The 23,419-nt window shown below is 30.2% G+C and overlaps 1 protein-coding gene across 2 annotated transcripts; it reads right to left on the minus strand.

Moving 5' to 3' along the window:
- Nucleotides 1-1,474: 1,474 nt before the first annotated feature.
- Nucleotides 1,475-22,123, minus strand: LOC130450280 (multiple inositol polyphosphate phosphatase 1-like). 2 transcript variants are annotated; one of them, XM_056788602.1, is made up of 9 exons: nucleotides 21,314-22,123; nucleotides 9,622-10,046; nucleotides 8,379-8,562; nucleotides 4,824-4,965; nucleotides 4,657-4,770; nucleotides 4,221-4,417; nucleotides 3,022-3,200; nucleotides 2,704-2,896; nucleotides 1,475-1,934 (listed from the first exon to the last, which is right to left on the minus strand). In XM_056788602.1, exons 2-9 carry the CDS (start codon nucleotides 10,043-10,045, stop codon nucleotides 1,706-1,708), a joined length of 1,662 nt encoding a protein of 553 aa, XP_056644580.1. In that variant the 5' UTR covers nucleotide 10,046; nucleotides 21,314-22,123; the 3' UTR covers nucleotides 1,475-1,705. The 2 variants fall into 2 exon arrangements, with proteins under 2 accessions (XP_056644580.1, XP_056644579.1); XM_056788601.1 differs by lacking the exon at nucleotides 21,314-22,123 and adding an exon at nucleotides 16,382-17,205.
- Nucleotides 22,124-23,419: the final 1,296 nt, after the last annotated feature.

A 23,419-nucleotide genomic window follows, 5' to 3' on the forward strand; every position in this document is an offset into this window, starting at 1 on the left:
TGGCTGTTTTTCTACTGTACTAGAGTCCTCTATTTTATTAACACGGTATCTACTGGAAAAGTCAATGGTGTAATTTTGTTAGTTATTGTACAAACAAACCGATTAGTTTTATTAATTAATATAGAAAGGAATATTTAAAATTTTTATTTTATACAAATTAAAGTATAAATTGCATTTGTTATTATTTTCGAACAGATGTGAATTTAGAAGTTATGGTTTTTAACTTTAGATGGCGTCGGCTCGGACAATAACTATATATGTAGTCTGTGACTTAGCATTCAAAATGTTTTTTTTTCAAATTTTTGTATATTTCTCACAATTCTTTTGCATTTTTCAGTAATAAATTTGGGTATAACTAGTATATAAATACAACATATTTTCTTAAATCTGATGCCTTCGAATATTTTTTTTTAATTGTTGATTGATTTTTTATCAGCTCTGTTTTCGCAAAAGAATGGTTTAAAACCTTAGCCCTTAACTTTAACATTAAATCTTCTTGATATGTACATGGCTCTAATTAAAAATATTACTGATTCAATGTTAGTCGATATAAATAGTGAATTTGTAGCATTTTATGACTTTTAAATTTCCATTATTCCTCGGAGCGCAAGTAAATTTTCTGTTAGTTTACTTGATTTGATAAAAATGTTATTTATACAATTACTTTGTCAAAAATGACCTTTCAAACCTTAATTTGATAAAAAATCCTTCTTTCTGTTGAACAGGAATTTACTTTATTAATAAATTGGCTTCCAAAAAACCTTCTCTAAATTTTATTTGGCCAATCAATGGCTTTTTTTCATCTTAATTTAATAAAAAATGAGTTTTCTTAGTTTAATTTGATCTAAAATAGCTTTTCTAAATTTAATTGGACAAAAAACAATTTGTTCAAGTTTGATTCAGATAGTCTTTCGGATATTTTTATTTCATTAAAAGTTTATTTAGAAGAAAAATTGGATTTTCTTGGTTCAATATTCTGCAAAAATGGCTTTATTAGTTTATTTCGATTAAAAAATGTCTTTACTCACTTTTATTTGTTCAAAAATTGGGTTTTTCAAGTTTTTTAGCTTTTTTCAGTTTTTGTCTAAAAATGATCTTTCGGATTTTTGATTTGAAAAAAAAAAATGTTTTTATAGATTAACTATGGAGAAAAATTGGTTTTTCTTCGTTCAATTTCATGCAAAAATAGCGTTTCCTAATTTATTCAGATCAAAAAATGGTCATTTTAGTTCAATTTTTTCAAAAGCAGCTTTCTAATTTCAATAAGGTCAAAAATTTTATTTTCCAATTTAAGTTTGGATGAAATTTCACTTTATTGAGTTTAGTTTGGACAAAAATTGACTATTCCAATTTAAATTTGATCAAAAAGGTCTTTTCATACGTATTTATATAGTGATTGTAATAGACAACTAAATTTTTGTCATATATCATGATTACCTATCCCAATAATTTTTTCTACTAAAAAATGAAACACTTCCAATTCTAAAAATATTTATTATCAAGTCATTTGTAAAAATCAAAAATATACAACTACATCAGTATTCAACAAAAACAGATACAATTACAGATGGCATTTGGTTTCAATATTTGTCTTAAAACTTAAAAGTTCTATTTTTGTACTACAAAAAAAATCTAAAACAACAAATATATACTGAAAGAATACTTTCAACTTTTATATTAATAAAATTCTACCTAAAAGCACCGATTAGAACTTGAAAACAAAAATCGTTAACAGAACCGCCACCAGTGACACGTAATTTTTAACAGCCGCTCCTCTACCGCCGCAGAAATTCTCGATGTTGCAATTTTCTACGATTCTTTGATACTTTCGTTGAACCACCGACCAATTACACAGACCAACCGAACAATCGGGGAATTCCACAGGATTTTCGTTCAAGAAAAACATCACTCTATATTTCTCATCACGATTGCATCTGTAAACAATAATTTAGATCAGTTCTAGGTATAACAACAAATAAGCTTGAACTTGAATTTTTACAAGTGAAGTTTAAACCTCAAACGTCGGTTTGATCCACAGATCGTTTCTTTTTCCGTTTTATAGATGGCGTTTAAACTTCAGTTTAACATAAAACGAATGATCCGAATCTAACTTTTTCTAATTGTTTACATTTTTACAATATTATTAAAGGTTTCGATGGAATGATTGAATATTTGATTAACTCGACGACGATGATGAAGAAATTATCAACATTGTCGACGCGCCGAGAAAAGAAAATGAATTGTTCTAAAGCCAAATTTTGCAAGTTAAACCTTGAACGTCAGTTTAAACTACAGATATCGACTATTTCACCTTTTATATATGGCGTTTACCGACAAACTACGGTTTACACGCTACCGGCGGTCTGAGGTTGGTTAAAACTTGAGTTTAACATGAAACGGATGATCCGAACCTAACTTTTTCAAATTGTTCACATTTTTACAATATTATAAAGGGTTTTGGTAAGGTGATTGAACATTTACATGTTATATTTGATGATCTCGTCGATTATGATGATGCAAGATTTTTTTGTTCTTTTTGTGTATAAAACTTTCTTAAACAATTCAACTTCAAAAGAAATATAGGAACACGATTAGTTATATTAGTGACAATTGACAGAAAAATGTCTGTTTAGTTGTGACCTGTAGGGTTGAAACCATAGTTTAATCTCTAGTTTTACCCTAAGTTGTAAAATTGGCCCTTACTCGTATAATGTTGCTACTAAGTTAGCCGCGAAAGGACTGATCACTGATGATTTCCAATTTCTCTTCGATTGTTCATAGTAGTTGTCAGCTTTTAAAGACATATAATCCTTAGCAATTCCTAGTGCTGCAAGAGTTGATTGGAACGTATTCGTATCGCTGAATATGAATGAGGCTTTAGTTCCATCTGAATTACCTAAAAATTATTCCAAACATTAGATAATTGTTCAAATAAACATTGACTCAAATGACTGCTTTGTTGCCATATGCTTTCAATAGGAACACGTAACTGTGTATGTGGTCTTATTTGAACAAGCTTACCATTAACGAACCGATTGAATTTTTCATATAAATCCTTTAAAGGACTGCATCCTATTCTTTCCGACATTCTGTTTCCGTAACCTGATTTGTAGTAAGATTTTAAATCTTCGGCGTACTCCAACAATTTGAGTTGATTTTTATTGAAAGCTATACACCAAGGTGCTTTTGGCTGGGGATTCCTGTAAAAAATAAATTTTGTGATGAAAATGGTCTTGAATAAGGAAGTTATTGTCAAAAATATAAATAGCATAATACAGGAAGTGGAAAACCTATCAGAAATATGGGATACTAGCGGAAGACGATATTATCTTAAAAAAAATTTGTAAAGTAGGAATAAAGAAAGATTAGATGAAGAAAAGAAAATAATTGAAAGGTGGACTAAGTACTTACATAGTAGAGCTACTGATCCAGGGAGATACAAATAATGTGATGATGGTAGTGTGATGATACAAAAAAGGATGTATGATAGATATTGGGGATGTATGTTTTTTAATTGTTTTTGTGTGTATTTTGTCTTTTTTGAGTTGGTTTTTGGTATCTCTTTGCTTTTTTACTTTTTTTGTTCCTTTGGGAAAGGAAATAAGAATTGGATACAAAAAAGAGAAACTATTCTTCTCACATATTGGGAATGTATTTTGTTTTTTGTATAATGAGAGTACGGTACAAAAAAGAAAAACGGTTCTTCTCAGATATTTGGGATGTATTTAGTTTTGTTATTTGTATTTTTTTTAATATATTTGTTTTTATATTTTTTTTGTTTCTTTGTTTACTTAGAAAAAGGAAATAAGAATAAGATACAAAGAAGAGAAACAAATCTTCTCAGAAAGAAAAGGAAAAGAAATGAAAGTCTTATACAATAAAGAAAAATGGTTCTTTTCAGGTATGGGTGATATATTTTGTTTTGTTTTTTGTTGTTGTTTAGTATCTTTTTGTTTTTTGTTGTTGTTTAGTATCTTTTTGTTTTTTTTTTTATTTTTTTCTTTGTTTATTTAGTAAATAAGAGTCCAAAACAAAAAATAAAAACGATTCGTCTCAGAAATAGGGGGTATACTTTATTGTTTTTTTGGTACTTTGTTTTATGTACTCGAGTTACACAGGGAAAACAATCAAAATAAAAATTTTTATTGATTCCTGGACACGCTGTGTGAAATAAAAAAAAAATGTGGGTATAAATGAAAATAGAATGTAATTGAACGTACCAGGCTTTCTCATATCTACATAAATCGTATATTTCTTCGATAACAGAAGCGTTGGGTGAAAATCTATATCCCAATCTTCGGAAAACGTCTACTACCATTTTTTTATAATATGGCGTTTCCTTGAATCTCATAACTTCCGACATACTTGCGAATTGATTATTTTCCAATTCTTGCCATTTGGGACAATTTTGAGTAGGCTGTAAGCAGAAAATTAAAATTTTTTATTCACGATTCAATTAGTTTCACTTTCTGGTCCTTCGAGCCGCATTTGAACCACACACATTAAAAAAAAAACAATCCTAGATATTATATTGAACAATATAATGAAATATACCGGTTGTCCAGATTTTATTTCGTTCCAAATTACGTGAAATATGAAACATAAGCTGTGGCATGAATAGAAAATTGAAGAGATTTTTTTATCTGTTATACTTACTTTAGTTAATCTATCGCCGTTTATAATATTTGCATGTACTCTATACGCGTCTTGTTCAAACAGCCCGTCAATGTAACCTTGGAAACTGTCGTGATTTTCCGGAGAATACTCGAACTGAAAAACACAAAAATTAAATTATGAAATTCTAGTCATGTCAAGTTACTTACAGTATAAGATCTTTCGTCGTAGTTTTGTAATAGTTCGGGATATTTTCCTTTATATCTTCTAGCCAACATGCGCAAATCTTCCACGCCTTGTCTCGCCAAGGTATTGGCGTTTCTTTCACTGATACTTTCGTTAAATCTCCAACTAAAAATGTTGAATGAAATTAAACGATCAAAAACTTTTCCCATAGAAAACTATATAAAAACTAAATGTAAACAATGCTATTAGGGTTCCTGATGATGAACATAGCCCATAAGTTGATTATTAAGCTCCAAACTACGTGATCTGATATGGCGTTTGTGGGCAAACTATTCCAAGATGTGTGTAAAGATTGTGGACGTTTTTGTGATTATTTTCCAGTTAATCGATTTTATTTTGATACTAAATAGTTTTCGAAATGCAGAGTGAATATTTAAAGACATTGGGACATTTAAAAAAATCAGAGCCGTCATTTCCCGTGTTTATTTCATTTGACAGTATTGAAAATATAAAACATTCTTGCCCACAGTCGCAATTAGGATCCATATGAAGAACATAACCTATAAGTTGATCATTAGACTACCCACGCCATGTGATCTAATATGGAGGTTGTGGGCAAACAATTTCAAGGTATATATCAAGGTAGTGGACGTTTGTGTGTTTATTTTTGGGTCAATCGATTCAATGTTGATATAAAATACTTTTCGAAATGCAGAGTTAAAGAAATAAGAAAGAAATATTTAAAGACATTGAGACATTTAAAAAAATCAGAGCCGTCATTTCCCGTGTTTATTTCATTTAACAGTATTGAAAATATAAAACATTCTTGCCCACGTCGCAATTAGGATCCATATGAAGAACATAACCTATAAGTTGATCATTAGACTACCCACGCCATGTGATCTAATATGGAGGTTGTGGGCAAACAATTTCAAGGTATATATCAAGGTAGTGGACGTTTGTGTGTTTATTTTTGGGTCAATCGATTCAATGTTGATATAAAATACTTTTCGAAATGCAGAGTTAAAGAAATAAGAAAGAAATATTTAAAGACATTGAGACATTTAAAAAAATCAGAGCCGTCATTTCCCGTGTTTATTTCATTTGACAGTATTGAAAATATAAAACATTCTTGCCCACAGTCGCAATTAGGATCCATATGAAGAACATAACCTATAAGTTGATCATTAGACTACCCACGCCATGTGATCTAATATGGAGGTTGTGGGCAAACAATTTCAAGGTATATATCAAGGTAGTGGACGTTTGTGTGTTTATTTTTGGGTCAATCGATTCAATGTTGATATAAAATACTTTTCGAAATGCAGAGTTAAAGAAATAAGAAAGAAATATTTAAAGACATTGAGACATTTAAAAAAATCAGAGCCGTCATTTCCCGTGTTTATTTCATTTAACAGTATTGAAAATATAAAACATTCTTGCCCACGTCGCAATTAGGATCCATATGAAGAACATAACCTATAAGTTGATCATTAGACTACCCACGCCATGTGATCTAATATGGAGGTTGTGGGCAAACAATTTCAAGGTAAATATCAAGGTAGTGAACGTTTGTGTGTTTATTTTTGGGTCAATCGACTCAATGTTGATATAAAATACTTTTCGAAATGCAGAGTGAACATTTAAAGATATCGATGCATTTAAATAAATCTTCAAAATGGCTATTTCCCATATTTATTTTATTTGAAAGCGTGAAACTTGAAAAAATATAGAAAACTCGTTGCCCACAGCCGCCATTGGGAATCCCAAAGATAAACATAACCCATAAGTTGATTATTAAGCTATCCAAACTACGTGATCTAATATGGCGTTTGTGGGCAAACTATTCCAAGATGTGTGTAAAGATTGTGGACGTTTTTGTGATTATTTTCCAGTTAATCGATTTTATTTTGATACTAAATAGTTTTCGAAATGCAGAGTGAATATTTAAAGACATTGGGGCATTTAAAAAAATCAGAGCCGTCATTTCCCGTGTTTATTTCATTTGACAGTATTGAAAATATAAAACATTCTTGCCCACAGTCGCAATTAGGATCCATATGAAGAACATAACCTATATGTTGATCATTAGACTACCCACGCCATGTGATCTAATATGGAGGTTGTGGGCAAACAATTTCAAGGTATATATCAAGGTAGTGGACGTTTGTGTGTTTATTTTTGGGTCAATCGACTCAATGTTGATATAAAATACTTTTCGAAATGCAGAGTGAACATTTAAAGATATCGATGCATTTAAATAAATCTTCAAAATGGCTATTTCCCATATTTATTTTATTTGAAAGCGTGAAACTTGAAAAAATATAGAAAACTCGTTGCCCACAGCCGCCATTGGGAATCCCAAAGATAAACATAACCTATAAGTTGATTATTAAGCTATCCAAACCACGTGATCTAATATGGCGTTTGTGGGCAAACAATTCCTAGATACGCAACAAGATTGTGGATGTTTTAGTCTTTATTTTTGAGTTTATCGTATTTTGATATAAAATACTTTTCGAAATGCAGAGTGAATATTAATGGATTTATAAAAAAAGTTATTAATTCCAATTTTTTTTCATACACAACTCATTTGAGAGTATTGAAGCAGTAAAATATTGTTTGTACCATCAATCAAAATTATCAATTCAATCCCTTTCATATGGGATCAGAATTTTGTTTGCCCACAGACGCCATATGGGAATCAAAATGTTGGTCATGACCATATTGAGATCGTGCTACTTCGAGTTAGTCCTAATAATTGCCACTTTCCTTTCGCTGGGAACGTAATGGGTCTAAGAGTTTATTAGATTATCAGAACAAATGATTCAATAAATTATTAAATGGGTTATAATTGATGATTAAGAATAAATCAAACAAGACATTTTAAACCTTTAGAGATCCTAGCAAACAATTACGTGCTCTTTATTTTTACCTCTATAAATAAAATGGAAAACCAAGAAAAACATTTAGGTTAAGAAATTGAATTTATTCAGTTAGAAACTTTGTTGGAACGAACCCTTGATATTTGAATCGTCCTTATAAATTAATTGTAAAGGTTGAGGTATAATTTTCCAACTTCTTTCGTATAAATGCCAATTGGGGAAAAGTGACAAATGATTTTCTTCAATGTACCTCAAATAATAAAGAATTCCACGATATGTATATAGGGTGTTTTGTAAATTAGTTTACAGTATTAGGTAGTAACAAAACGTGTTCTTTTAAAGGGAATTTTCAAGTAGAACCAGAAATCGCGTGAGACTAAATCTGGCGAGTGAAAAACTCTTTTTCCATACATCGTTCGACAAAAGTTATAGTACAATTTGTAGTTGTTTCTTCTGGAACTGTGTCAAGGCAAAACACAGTCCTACAAGAACCTGATGAGTCATGGCTGTAAAATTCAGCTCCTTTGGGTGTCCGGTCACTCGGGCAACAAAGGCAACCATTTAGCGGACTCGCTCGCCAGAATAGAATCAGCAAATCCACTGCGGAGCTTTGGTAGACACGTGGTAAGGCGAAATACAAAAAAAATCACGAAAATAAGGATAGCAAATAGTTAAATAGCAAAAAATATTTACCGTTTGAATAAATCGTAATCGCTTGGACATAATCTGCCTTTATCGGGATACGTTCTTCTTTGTTCATGATTTCTTATAATGTCTTCGTGAAGCCTGTTGATGTTTCGCATCATCCTGATTGTATCAGCGTCCGGTAACGTTGTCCCGTGTCTATTGATGCTCCAGAATTTCACCGGTTTACATTCTGTTACATTTATAACTGGTTAATCAAAATTATTTACAATATACGTCCTCACAGGGTCGTGCATACGGATCCTTGAGGACCTAATCGGTCTTCTACCTTTATATACAGAGCTACATGGCTGAACCAGGCCGCGAGTGATTGTTCTATCATTTTGACGGGCAGTGACCCAATAGCGTCAATAATAAGTTAATAATAAGGACTTGGAGGCACACATCAATAATAGAAAACTGCTCCAAGTCCACAATATTAAATAATAGAGCCACAAGGAACACGAATGGTTTCAGGATGAATAGCTTGATCGCGGAGGAAAATGGATGCAACATTCGCCTCGTTCAGGTCACTCAGACAACAAAGGCAAAGTCACCAATGGGTGCAGAGTCGATTCTTGTTGTATTCAATTGTTAGTATGTCTCTCAACCGTCTATTTGCAAGTTTGGGGAGATGGATAGATAGATGGGCGTTCTGCCTTTACTTTTGGTGGTGCGTGGAGGAGACACAAGTCATTTGTGAACTCCCAGCACTCACACGGACGCCGTCAACTTTCCTAATGACGCCAAAAGGTTCAAACCAAAGCGTCTGATCGGCCTTTGGTATTTTCGAATGGATCACGACGCTAGGAACTAGGAACGCATTCGTTTTTTATTAAATGCGTATGGTTGGATGCAAATATTTCAAGATCATTTGATATTATGCCATTTGTGTCCCTACTGGAGTATTTACATCTAGTATTTCCTTTCAGAAATCGGGATGTGGGATTTCTGTAGGTGTACGTTGCATTTTCTGTTAAATCGAGAAGAAATACCTGTTAATATTCGTTTTTACTTAGTTTCATAATAGATTTTCTTCGGTAATTCTTATCTACCTCCTTTTCTAGTGATACCACAAAAGAATTTAGGCCCTACAAACGGTTTATTTCCTCTATTTATCAGTATCTGTCAGCTAGTTCATATTTATTCTTTTCGGCATGATATTTAAGTGACTTTTCCTCGGTTTCTTGTATTTACCCGACAACGAAAACAATTTTTTTAATACATCGGATGATGTAAAGTATTTATTTACCTGGTATAATGTGTTGATCACTATTAGTTCTTCGGTTCAAACTCTCGTAGGCTGTTTTCGTACCAAAATTAAGATAAGGTTCATGATCTTCAACATAACAATAATCTTCACAACAATCTCCTTGATCGGCTTGTTGTATGTTGTAGCTGTTTCTGTTGAAATTGTTCGTGTTCTGATTGCCGCTAATTTCGGGATTATAATTATCAGATGGTTTGTTGAAATTGTTTTGGGGGTTATTGTAGTTATTTGGGGGGTTATTGTAGTTATTCGGGGGGTTATTGTAGTTATTCGGGGGGTTATTGTAGTTATTTGGGGGGTTATTGTAGTTATTCGGGGGGTTATTGTAGTTATTTTGAGGACTGTAGTTTTCTTGTCCAAATACTATCGGCAACAGAAGACATGTTAATATCTTCAACTGAATCATACTGTAAAACAAAATAAGGTTAATCAAACAAATTTGTCGATACTAAGATAAAAAAAAAATCAAAATTTCATAGTTTAATATGTAATGTTAATAGTATCTATAACTATATTTAGTTTTTACGAACGATATGTGCCAGCGCCATCGTCCGGAAAGCGGCGCGTCGGCAACAGAGCCCGTTTTTAAGAATTTCTAGTACGTCTTCCATACCTGAACGATTTCATAGCGGCGAGTACGGAAATTGTTGTTGTTTGTATGCAGATACGTCGTAACAAAAAAAAAACGCGTGATCTTGTAACGGCTGTTCATTCTGAAAACGCGTCTACTCGACGAGAACGTGTTATAATTAAATAACTCAATTCACCAACTTGCTTAGATAAATTTTTGGTTCATTATAATCACATAATTGAAGACGATACCTTAATGGGGTCGAATCTATGAAACTGACAGAAATACTAAACACGGACAATTTATAGTAACGATAACTTAACGAGGTTAGAGTTTATAATAATAAATAAGCAATTGATGATGATGCGCCTCTGTGGAAAGGGTTGTTTTGGATCGCTTAACTTTATCATAAAACGTTTTAATCTTTTCCGACAGCATTCCGGACGCATGCAATTTTTTTTTTTCTATTTTCTAACAGTATTAAATCGTCGGCGATTTAAATTAAACGAAAATAAATCTGCAAATTTAATTATCGTCGCCTTTAAGTGTAAACCTGCTTAACATCAAGTTTGGATATCTGTATTGGCTGTTAATTTGTTAAAATATTAGTAATAACTAAATTCGGTGATTTATATAATAAATATTTAAAACTTTTTTACTGTTTTTGAAAAATTTAACTGATAACTAATCAAATTAGATGGCAGTTTCGAATTACACACCGTCTATAAATATTTAAAGAGATCATGTAATTAGTACGTGCTCTAAATATATTTCCTTCGAAATTTCTGTTATACAGGGTGATTCTAAACTGACGTAAGATGTTTTTTGCGTATCTAAATCGTTCTAATCTTCAATAAACGATATATAAGAAAATAAATCGACAAATAAGGAAGGAAAAACGCAAAAGAAAACTGGATGACGGAAATCTGTCAGGAGATCGAGGAATCGATGAGAAACTTGAAGACAGACCACCAGAAATGTGAAGATTATGGCCTTAACATCAACATCAAAAAGAACAAAATCATGATTGTCCCCAAAACATCCAACCATTTAAATATTTAAATATTTTGGGTGGTAAATAACGAAAGATATAGACCCAGATATAAAAATAAGCATCGAGCACACACCGGCACCGACGGGGAACTTATAAAATTAATAAAAACCTCGTATCTGGGACACATATATAAAAATGACTTTTGCAATTTCTGTTCGAAGGGAAAATCGAGGAAAAAACGTGGTCCTGGCAGATGACAGGCTGAAAAATATTCGCCAGTGGACCGGTACAGACTCTCAGACGCTGATAAGAAGGGCCAGAGGCAGAAATTACTTTGTTGGGGTTAACGCCAACTTTTTTTTAGAAGAGGGCCCCCACAGAAGTAGTTCAATAAACTTTTTCTTATTTTCTACTTTTTTTTACTAAATATTTATGATGACTAACCACATTGGTTGAGTGATATTGCGATTTGGAAAGTTTAAATGTTTTTACAATCGAGTTGGATACAACCACAGCGATATCTAAAATATTATCTACGCGATTGGATTTTAGTTTGAGCCATCCTGTATAGTTGTAAATTATAGCGACATTCGATATCATAAGATTAGCAATATTTGAACACTAAATTTTTTTAAGTATGATTTATAGGAGAAACGACTAATTCTTTGAATTATTAGATCATATTGTGTGTACAGCTCCCAATATATTAAAAATCAGTCATGCCTCTAAATTAGAATCAGTGGCGCGACAATTTTCATGTTTTTTTTTTCTCTAAGAACGGTTTTATGTCAAGGTAATTCAGCAATTACGAATTTTATACAGTTTAGCTTTCATATTAGTTCCTTTCAAATAAAAGTATTCTATCACAAAACGATTAACAATTTTTTCCATGTTTACAAACGTTCATTATTAATGGCTGCCAAAAAAATACTAAACAACGTGGCGGTGGTACTTTTGGGACCATCCTCGTATGTTAATTCAATCGCTGAAATAACTTGATTCATTCATCGTAAAAATTCTATTTTTGATTTTATTATTTTAGTTTTTTTAAAGCTTTTCTAGAACGAAAAATGTAATTCACATCATAAGAATAAATAATACACGTCATAAAACCCGGTTGGACAACGTTGCCACATTTTTAAATCGTAGCGATATTGAGGAAATGTGAAACAATGAGGTTATGTCGAAATTTAAGTTTTGGTTAATAGTATCAATCATAATAAATTGTATGGTCACATATTTGCCCAAAATTATTGTGAAATATACTTTTTTGAGCTAGAAAGCTGATGAACTAGACATGGGAAATCTAAGAAAGTCATCCAAAGTCGAGAAAACAGTTGAAGTAAAGTCTGACACTTAGAAGAAGAACAACAAAAAAGAAGAGTGACCAACTATTAGAATACGTGGTAATTCATGAAGATTAGCAGGATTTCTAGAATGCACAACTTTATCTAGTGGATGTACTCTTTAAAATCGAAATGAAATATCAGAAAGTTGTGGTCGTTAAATTTTATTCGAAATTTATTTGTCTACACCACTGTGTGTATCCAAAAAGATAAATTTACTCAATATATCTTATCAGTGTGATAAAACTTTACGTTCATTTCAACGTTATTATCATTTTGATCATATGATAATTCGTGATATTATCACTGAATTAATTCGGATCGTATCGATCGCAATTATCGATTCAAAGTGCATCATTGGTTATAAACAATTAAAACTATTTGACGGAACGTAAACATAAAAATAAAATTCCACACTACCAACGGAATAGATTGTAGTAGGTAGACCGGTTTCTCATCATTGGTTACACCCATAATTTCCAGTATTACTGTGACAAGAAACGCATGTGCAAACATTAAGAACGTTTTTTTTTGTAACTCGATTTTTGTTTTCATTGCAGTTATTCAATTTTAATTTCAAGGTAAGTTTATAGTTTTACGTGAATTTTTCGCTTAAACTTTTCTTTTCACGAATTTAACGTTAATTGTGTTTCAAAACTAGTTACTAGGTTAATGACCTACTTTTCAAGAAATCTTAGAAAACATTTTAATGGTTTTTAACCGAATAACTGTAATTTCATTTATTTTTCTTTAAAATAAATGATATATTTAATAATATTATACGATGTAGGTGAATGTCAATAGTTAATTTTACTTTTACTTTATCAAGCGTAAAAAAATTTGGGTTTTTTATCAAAATATCATTAATGGTAAATTCATAGCATAGGTGATTATTGTTATCAAAAATTAAGTCGTCCTTATATAGAAGTAAGTTTCTTACTAACTAAAAAAATGGAATTGAAATTCATGGAATGTCTGGCAACATCTCAAATTATACATGGCTCTAACACGTGCCTCAATTTTTATAATAATAAGAAATAAAAACCATGCATCACGAAAAATCACAAATTCTACTAAAATAAATAAAAAAACCAACAAATGAAACTTTTTGGACAACTATGAATTCCTTTTTACGTACATATGTTTTTACGATTTTTAAATAAACATAAAACTTTATTTTGAAAAATGATTCTACATAAAGATCGACGTCTCACGTGTACCGAAAACGAAACTGCTATTGGTCGATTCGTTTATCGAATGAGCTTCACAGGAACAGTCACGAGTTGAGTGGGTGAAACCTTGTCAACAAGCCTGATGGGTGACATTTCATATTCACCTTGTTTAATGGACGCGGTCTTAATAAGTATAATCTAAGTGTATTCAACTTTGTAAGAGGGAAATATATGGAGTAATTAACAAAAATAGAATTTTAAGATGTTCTTATAAAGGGGTATTTTTTTTAATCTAGAATTAATTCATTAAAATAATCATTTAGTTTAAAATAACTACAATCATATTTTTCAAACGTAAAATGACAAGCTACCTATTCATTGACAAGTGACAGTTATGTCTTCTTCTTTTGTAAAAATCGTATTATGCTTGTATTTATGGAACCGACAATTTTTCAAACATTATAATACTTAATATGCATATAGTATTACCGGATATAATATTCGTCATATGTATATATAATTAGTAATTAATATCTACAGGTAGGTACTGTATATATAGAGTCCTCGTAAAAAAATTTAATCTCAAATATTTAACCAATTAAACACGTCGGGCAAGCGGATTTTTATTACAAATTGATTACATTGCAAAAACGATTTTTTTCTTTTTAATATTTTCAGTATTTTTAAGTGGTTTAATAAACGCTAAGGCCGATTCTACACGCTCAGAAAATTCGCAAGGCTTATGATAGGTACCGCTATCACTCGAACTAACCGTTAATTTTGTAATTGGCAAGAGATATAAAAAAATTTGTACAAAATCATTTAGATTTTCTAATAAAGATATAAAGTACAGAATACTCGTTCGTTATACGACAGATTGCACCAATTTGACAGTTAAATTTCATTAATGGAAGGCATTAATTTCTTCTGTAAACTACTCTTGTAATTCGGGACATTGACGCTTCCATCATTAAAAATATGAAGATAAACAGTTCCAAACCATCACAAATACCAAGAACTTGACTTTTTTTTGATAAATATTTGTGGTATTATTCTCCTGGAATTTATGTAACTATACTTAGTGTATCGACCACCCAGATCTAATATTTCCTCTATATCCTTTAAGATAACTGTATCCCGTTGACGTTAAAACCGGGTTCGGTGCTCTTTTGCCCACAAATTGCATTTTACCACAAAACATATTGCCAAAACCATTTTTTTGCTCTTTGCATTTGCTCTATACATTTATATCATTTTTAGATGGGTAATGTGATATACTCAATCATCTGGCTGTTGATTTTAATATTCATTTCGTTTTGGATAGCAGGATTTTGCGCAGGCATTTACATTTTAGTTCATCCTCTCAGCGTATGCATACCGCCGTTATCGGTGAGTACTAAATCAAACGGATAGAACTCTAAATTGAATAAATTTGTATTTTACTTTTGATGTGTTCTAGGGATTTGCTGATATACTGCTTTCCGCGGTACAGTTTCCACATTATTGTGCAGAAAAAATGGTAAATGGAGCGCCCTTAGGTTAAGAGAGAAGTACAAGTAATGGCGGAAATGGAAAAATATTTGTTTATACGATTAATAAAGTGTTCATTTAGATATTTAAAGATACGTTTAAATTGTTTTTTTTTTCAAACAAGATATCAACAAAATTTAGTCCACGTTCAGTTAAAAATTTGTCTATTATAGGCACATATCCAAACTTGTCTCTTCCTTCGAGTTCTATGTACTCTAAATCTCATCCGATGAGGAGTAGTCATTGTAATTCGCTCTCCTTTCTACTTCCAGAAGTTTGGTAGACATGTCTATATACCCTCTTCTTTAGGGTAGTAAATACACCTTTTTACTTCAATGTGCTGTGTGTACTTTTTGCAGCTACTCATTTTTAACATTGCAAAAACTACCCCTAATCGAGACTTGCACATTTTTACGATTTAACAGGTCTTCTAATACTTGGTCCCCCTTTTTATTTGTTCTTTTTCTTCTGGTCCAATTTTCTGCTGGGTTCTGACATACCAAAGGTTCACTACTTGCATTAAACCGATTTTTGAATTGTTGTCCACCTTGTCTTTTGGTTACGTGATTATGAATAACATATTTTAGCTGTTGGCAGCTAAAAACTGTGTTGTTCTCTAAGCTTTTTATTTTTAAGTTGCTCATTACAGAAGCTAAATGTGATGACTAAACCAAAATTTAGAAAACAGCTTTACGTGGCATTAACCGATAAAAATCTATAGTCCCCAAATCCAAACAAACACGCGAGGCAAGTGATTTTTTTAAGCAAACTGCTATTACTTTTTAGTAATTAAATTAAATTAAAAAAAATCAGTCACGTAAAAGCTCTTGGTTCAATAATATTTAGAAATTTTGAATGTTTTAGTTGCCATTAGATGGCGTAGAAAGCTACAGTGGCTTGATAGACAGTAGGGTCACATGAGAGCGGCCGCCATGTTTAACCCAAACTACGTCACTAAATAATTTTCGTATTTTTTTTAATTAAAAATAATATTGACTCCTAGAAGTGACGTATTTCACACTTTTTGATAAAATATCTTAATGTTTGTAATATGTACATACCAGAGATATCAAAATTTTGTGGTGTACGAACTTATGATGGAAAAAAGGCAAGAAATAAATATAAATACCTCTATAATATGCATGCTACAAAATTTCACTTCTACTCTCATCATCACATAAGATATCGGTTTCATTATTTATTATGCACGGTTCCACTATTTCCTATTCGAAAGTAAATTTCTAGCTCTTAATCTGGCAGGAGACAAACCATCCCGACACATTCGTTACATTACACAATTAAACATCTTAAAACTAAACTATTTTGACACAAAACAATGTTAAAACTTTAGTACAAGCCACTAAACTATTATATATCACGATATAATACGAAAATAATACTTTTTAACAGAAAATAGCGGCGTAGTCATCTCGCGCTTAAACGAAATGATGCTCTCAAACTCCATATTTTATTACTGATTGACCAATCAGATATCTTTGTCGCAGGTGGCTATCACGTTCTGAGCATGTGGTTACAGTGGCGATTCCATTTTTAGTATATTTTCGAGTTTTCTAACTGATAATTAATTTATTAAAAATGCCGTTTATATGTGGCAATTAAACTTATATTTAATAAGAATATAAATTAAACTAATAAGCAGTAACTTAAATAAACAAAAAAAATGGACAAGTTTTGTTGATAGTTTCTAATTTAGAATGTACCTGGATGTTACTGAATTTTATATGTAATTAACCTCATTTTTACAAACATATTTATCAAATAAAGTTTTTTATAGGTATTTATTGTTGTTGTACTAAGAAAACGTTTTTTATTTTCTAGCATAATTATACGTAATGTTATTTGCTGTTTTAAATAAAAAAATGAAATTTATTATGAAAAAAACTGCTTTTTATCTTATTTTATCTAAAATTCAAGTTTATAGCTGACAAATTCTATTATTGAATATGCAGGTTTTTATAAACAATATGTATTTAATGTAATGTTATAATGTATTAATAAAATTCTGTATTGAAATCCAATTTTATGCTTATTATTTATTATACATTTTGTATCGTTGGTAATTTTAGATTGGAATAGAGTTGGTGGGGTTGAGGAAAGATTTTAAGTGAAATAGTGAAACGAAATTTTTAAAAAAATATGGCAGGTAAAAATTATAGAAAATTTTGAAATCAACAATTTACGTTTCATTTTTTTTTTACATAACCTCAAATTTTATAAATTAAACGCGATAAGGATCAGTTAATACGAAAGAATTCTAACAGGGTTAGTATCTTTACCAATTCTAGGGTAATATAAGTCACGTTAGTACGTGTTTTAATAGTATTCTTTACATTTTATATTTAAATAGTTGGAAATATACTAAAAATAGGTTACTGTTACCGTGTTGCCGTTAGTTAAAATCACGTGGCATAGAATTTATGTTCTAATAACAAATAAATATGGTTCAATTTGAACTTTAAATTCAACCTTTATTGATTTTATTGTAAATGGTGTTCAATCTTCGAATTTTCTAAATATCGTATATTACATCACTCAATGTTAGATAACTATTGGAAACATTATGTTCTAGCTTTTATACAGTAATGCACTCAATTTCAGTTTATTGTAACAGTTTAAAATCCTTAACAAATTTATGTGTTCAGAAACAAAACATCGAAAATCGAATCAAATACAATTATGCTTAAATAACACAAACTATTGTTTGTCTAGGCGAAAACCGTAACATTGTAACAATCGACGACAATCACCGTCAAAGACCGTGAAACTAAAAAATTCTTTAGTTTTAACTCGAATACTCAATTTATAATCAGCGATAAACAGAATTTCTTTGAATCCATGAAATCAAATAAAATGTATAGATTTGTATACATCTATTTATAATAAATTTCAAATGTTTTGTAATAAATAAAATAATATATATTGAGAACTGGCAACATCGGTTTTACCAGGTGAAATCAGATAAAATTTTATCACACACAACACACGCGAATATATAGTTTCAAAGCTTAAAAATATTTTACAATATTATTCGGTTAGAGAACAAATGGCGTTTGTTCTGTTATAGTTATGATATGAATGTAGATATTATTTAGTAATAGTACAGTGATGAGAACGCGTAATTATTTGATAAATGTAACTTAAAACAGCTCTAAAATTGTGCGGTATCACATTTTTCAATTTTCAATCAGTGAAAACATCGAACTCACTTCTGCATTCTTGATTGTTGAATAATACTTTCAGGAAATGTACCTGGTGAGTTTACAATTACTTAGTCGGTTCCATTTTTATATTTAGACATTTATAAATCCTAACCTATCTTATTGTAAAGTCTTAAACAATCTAATCAAATCATAGCGAATAGCCCTGGCAGATCAGGCATTTCTAATTTCGGAAAAGAAGATGTTTTATTTTAGAAAGGTTATTTCGGATGTAAGTTAGATTTCATATTATTATATCAATGTTTAAGAAGCACAAATTATGTATAAAAATATATTTTAATATTTGACTGTACATTATTTTAGATAAATTAAATAATGTGGTTCTTTAATTTATCACCCATTTAGTATGACAGTGTTTATAGAAAGGTATTTACATAAACTTTTTGCGCTTATTGAGTCATTTTAAATGATTTACACGTATATAAGAATGAATAATTATTATTTTAACGTTATAAATATGCGTTACGTAATGTATTTAGGTGTAAAAACAAATATTTCTAAACGTACTACATGTACCTGAGGAAATATACAGTATGACACAGTAGTTAGTGAAAAAATATTTCATATGATACAACAATTTTTTAATAATAATATATACTTGTAACAATCCTTGATGATTACTCATTGTATCCATTACACATGGACAATAATTTCTCGAAATAAATAATAAGGAAATGACGAATACGTGATTGTTTATAATGAACTAATGACTCACTTCGATTTCAATTAATAAAAGATTATTTCTAAATCCGACTGATTCATTTATATCAAGAAGGACTCGATTTTCGTTTCAAATTAGTTTACATTCCAGTTCCTTGATGCCGTATCCTACGAAACGACGCTTAATCGTCAGGACTACCCTTAAGTTTTTAACCTAACCTCAATTCATGACATGGTCGAAATAGATTTTGTATAGTACAAAAAATATCAACGGAAATAGTTACAGGGAGCTTAGAAAAAACACAAAATGTTATGTAATTGTAACAAAAATTGAAATAAACCAATTCATCCGAAACTAGATGCTTGTCCGTGGTTGAAATATACGACAGAACGTGTCTCGGTACATCCTATCTTAGTTACTACATGAGTTTAATGAAAAAAGTTCCCTAGAAATTCTACATTCAAAATTAGTGTTTAAATTCGGTCACACCTTTTGTATTTTTCGACCTTTGCGGTAAAACGCTACAAAAAAAGCTATCGTCAAGTATAATAATAATAATTTTTGTAATTGGTATGAGGTAAAACAATATTAACAATAATGTATCAACCTTGGTTTTTCTCTAAATGTTTTTGCATCCGATAAAGTGCATACGATATAAAAATTAAAACACGTCATCAATTCATTTCTAAACTAAATACCAACAATTAACATGGAATTCTATAATCAATTCAATTTTCATATTTATTAATACCATAGAGTTCATATTAAGGATAGAGATAGCGACATATAAGTCGAATTGTATTATTGGGAAAGAGAAAAAGAGCATAGATTCACCACTCTCTATCTCTTTCTACTCGCTTCTGATTCCTTTGCCGTTTCTATCACTTCGAGTCATGGCGATCCAATCATAATAGAGTGTGGTATGCTATCCCTATTAGCAATAAGCTTCAAAAACTCATTCTCCTCATCTTTAATATTAACTCTATGATTAATAACATTTGTTCCAGTTGAAGATATATTAATGACAGCTGACAGTTAGATTCATAAGTTTGCAATTTTGTAAAACGTTGTCAAATTGGTGCTGTTCATTAATTCGAGTCTTTTCTTTCAAAATTTTACTTCTGGTAATTATTATTACATATAACAAAAATAGTCAAAATTAATATTTGATTTTTTACTTGAAAATTATAATTCTCAAATTTTCGCACGTCGTTGTGGAATTCTTCAAAAGGTCTCTAATATGCCATAATTATAATTGAATAACCATTACAAAAAATAAATTAACAAACACACGTTTTTATTACACATGAATATCATCAAAAATGAATTATGTGCTGACACATACAATTGCAAAAGCTATTTGTCATTAAGAAAAGTGTATATAATAGCTAAATATCGATTTGCAGGATTGACAAAAATTTTATTCTTTTCGGTAATTGTATTGCGTGAAATTACTAGAAATAACGGTCTCGTACATGGAGTTTTCTCAACTAACTTTGAACAAACTATAACTAAAACGAATGACAATTATTTTCATTTTAATACAACATAACCTCATTGTTTTATATTTTCTTTGTTTCCATACGGTTGTTAAAATCTCGTAGTCTATGACTTGCATCAATTGTATACTGCATGACCCTGTATATGTATTGTATAGTCCACAAATATATTTCAGTATAGACGATGTAGCGTAAATGTAAACATTTTGAAATTATTGGTATTAAATCTTTACTATATACTTAAAAATTATGAATTTAACTACATAAAAAGGTGAGAAGTTATAAAAATTAACATTCTTTATAAAACATTCTAAAATTACAGTTTTCCTAATTTAATTATTGTCAATTTGCCTTTTGAACAAAGGTGCGGTTCAAGAATGACTCAAAAATAATTCAATTAAACTTTGAAGACTAAAAGCTTCAATTGAATGCCCTATAACCTGTAAATTTCTACGATACTTATTTTTTTAAATATCATATTGTAATTTTGCTATTTAAATTTAAATAAAATTTCACGAAAGTATTCAATAAAATTAAATATAAGATTGAATTACTACCATAAATCAAAAGTGGCACGGTAAAAGCACCGTTACCAAATTAATTTATTTACAAAAACAATTCTGAAGTATTAAGAAACCAACTAGTAAAAGTAGCACACTTACCTGAGCGATAGAAAAAAAATACTGTAACTAAACACCGGTATGTAGTATTCACTTATCCGTTTAGTCACTAAAAGTAATTTTGAATTCTTAAATTAACACACCCACGGTGAGATGGTATGTATGATGGTAAAATTTCTACGTGCACTGGTTTGTGATGTAGACAGAACTTCAGTGATGATGGCTAAGTTACTGGTTTGGACGCCAAGAGCATTTTCTATCCCACAACTGGATTTTACCTACGTTGCGCAGATATCTCTTGTTTTTCATTCTAATGAGTATACGTGAGGTACTTCTCAATTTGTTGGTATCAATAATATTATTGTCGTTGCTTATATACCATTTAATAAATAAAACAAACGTATTTTTTACGTAATGTTATTTTATACAGTATGTTATGAAACACATTCTTAATAATTGAAGAAAGATAATTCCATATATTATTATTTCACAGGATTGTACTTAATAGGTTAACCCGTTTTACTTTACATATGTAGCATATGAATCAAAAGAATGTGATAATTAAAATTAATAAGTCAAGTTATCAAGGGATTGTCTCTATAATAATGATGTAAAGACACTCACGACTAATACGGCGCCATATTTAGATATTGAAAACAAGAAAACGCGACCGAAATCAAACGTACAAAGAGCACTTTAACATAATGTAACAAACACATAAGTACTTCACTTAATTTCGACAAATAATTAACAGTGGGTACTAATTATAATACATGTAAAATATTATTTATATAATTTGTTACGATGAAAGTAAAATATTGTCATGCTTTATGAAGAAAGTTATTTATAACTACATCATAACATATTTATGATTCGCGCGCAATATGGCGGCGTTTAGAACTTCAATTGCATTGATGCCAAATTAGTGAGTGAGAATAAGATTAATATTGACGTTTCGACTTTTTTCGGTATCTATCAAAATATTTTCAACAAAGAGACCTCAAATCAAGATGATTTAGCAACAATAATATATAACAAGGTCTAAAAATAAGAAGTTGAAAGAAGTAACTGAAAACCTGTCGATTTTCAAACTAAATCTGATTATTTAAAAGTATTTAATAACTTGGCAACGTTGTGAACTGTTCTACCAACACGATAAATTTTTGTTACCAGGTATCATTAACGTTAATTAGTTGGAATAATCGAATAAAGAATGATGTTTTATAAAATGTAATAATAAAATATTGAGGACTATTTTGTGTTTATTAAATAAAATTGTTGTTTATTGAAAGAGAAGTAAAATCAAAATCATTTATTCACTGGAATATATCGGTACATTGCGTGTAGAACTGCTACATTATATTTGTTTTTATTTTTCAATTGTTTATGTATATTTTTTAAAATAATAAAACATAACATTTTTATTTTTTTCAAAACCTATGCTCCTAATAAGGTGCCTAGTTTCCCTTGAGGCTAATCTGCCTCTGCAGATTGAATAAAAAGACATTGTAATCAAAAAAATATTTTTTTAAGCAGGTTTTTTCAACCAAAATCTCGATATTAACAAATAATTTCATATTTTCTAAAATTATAATCTCTGACATTTTAGCTGTATACTAGGCAACCAAATTATCAAAAACAATCCTTAAACACAGGAAACTTCTTTACCGACATACGCTTCGGGTATTAGTTACGTATAAAGTTCCATATTAATTTTCTTGGTTTTATGCTAATTCATTACCAGTATTGCAGTTTTTAGAAGAAAGAAGAATCATAAAAATAGAAAAAATAATATGCCGGACATAAATGATTGATGCTCATTTTCCGTTCTATTTTAAACATAAAACTAATATCTTAAATGGATACACTAATTTTGTTCCGAAAGAAACCACTCCTAAGAGGCTTTTCAATATAGAAAGCACCTCGTTAAAAACTAATAGATATTAAATCGTAATATTTTCTTAGTAAAATCACCATTATAAAGCTTCAAATATGATTATTTACTATAGAGAAAAGATAATCATTTGGGATATAATCATGGTGTCGTATCACGCAGCGATGACACGATTTTAAATTGTTTATCAATTAGAAAGTTTGTTTCTTGTTAGAAATGAATGAAATTCGATACCGTATTTCACAATTAGAGAC

The sequence above is a fragment of the Diorhabda sublineata genome, chromosome 11 (assembly GCF_026230105.1).
Source record: "Diorhabda sublineata isolate icDioSubl1.1 chromosome 11, icDioSubl1.1, whole genome shotgun sequence".
Lineage (NCBI taxonomy): Eukaryota > Metazoa > Arthropoda > Insecta > Coleoptera > Chrysomelidae > Diorhabda > Diorhabda sublineata.

Bases quoted from the DNA above. Each gene is read 5' to 3' on its own strand.
- LOC130450280 (XM_056788602.1), bottom strand. From the start codon at position 10,045: ATGATTCAGTTGAAGATATTAACATGTCTTCTGTTGCCGATAGTATTT. The intron at 4,771-4,823 runs GTAAGTAACTTG...TGTGTTTTTCAG, and splicing joins ACGACGAAAGATCTTATACT to TTCGAGTATTCTCCGGAAAA. The intron at 4,418-4,656 runs GTAAGTATAACA...TTCTGCTTACAG, and splicing joins ACGGCGATAGATTAACTAAA to CCTACTCAAAATTGTCCCAA.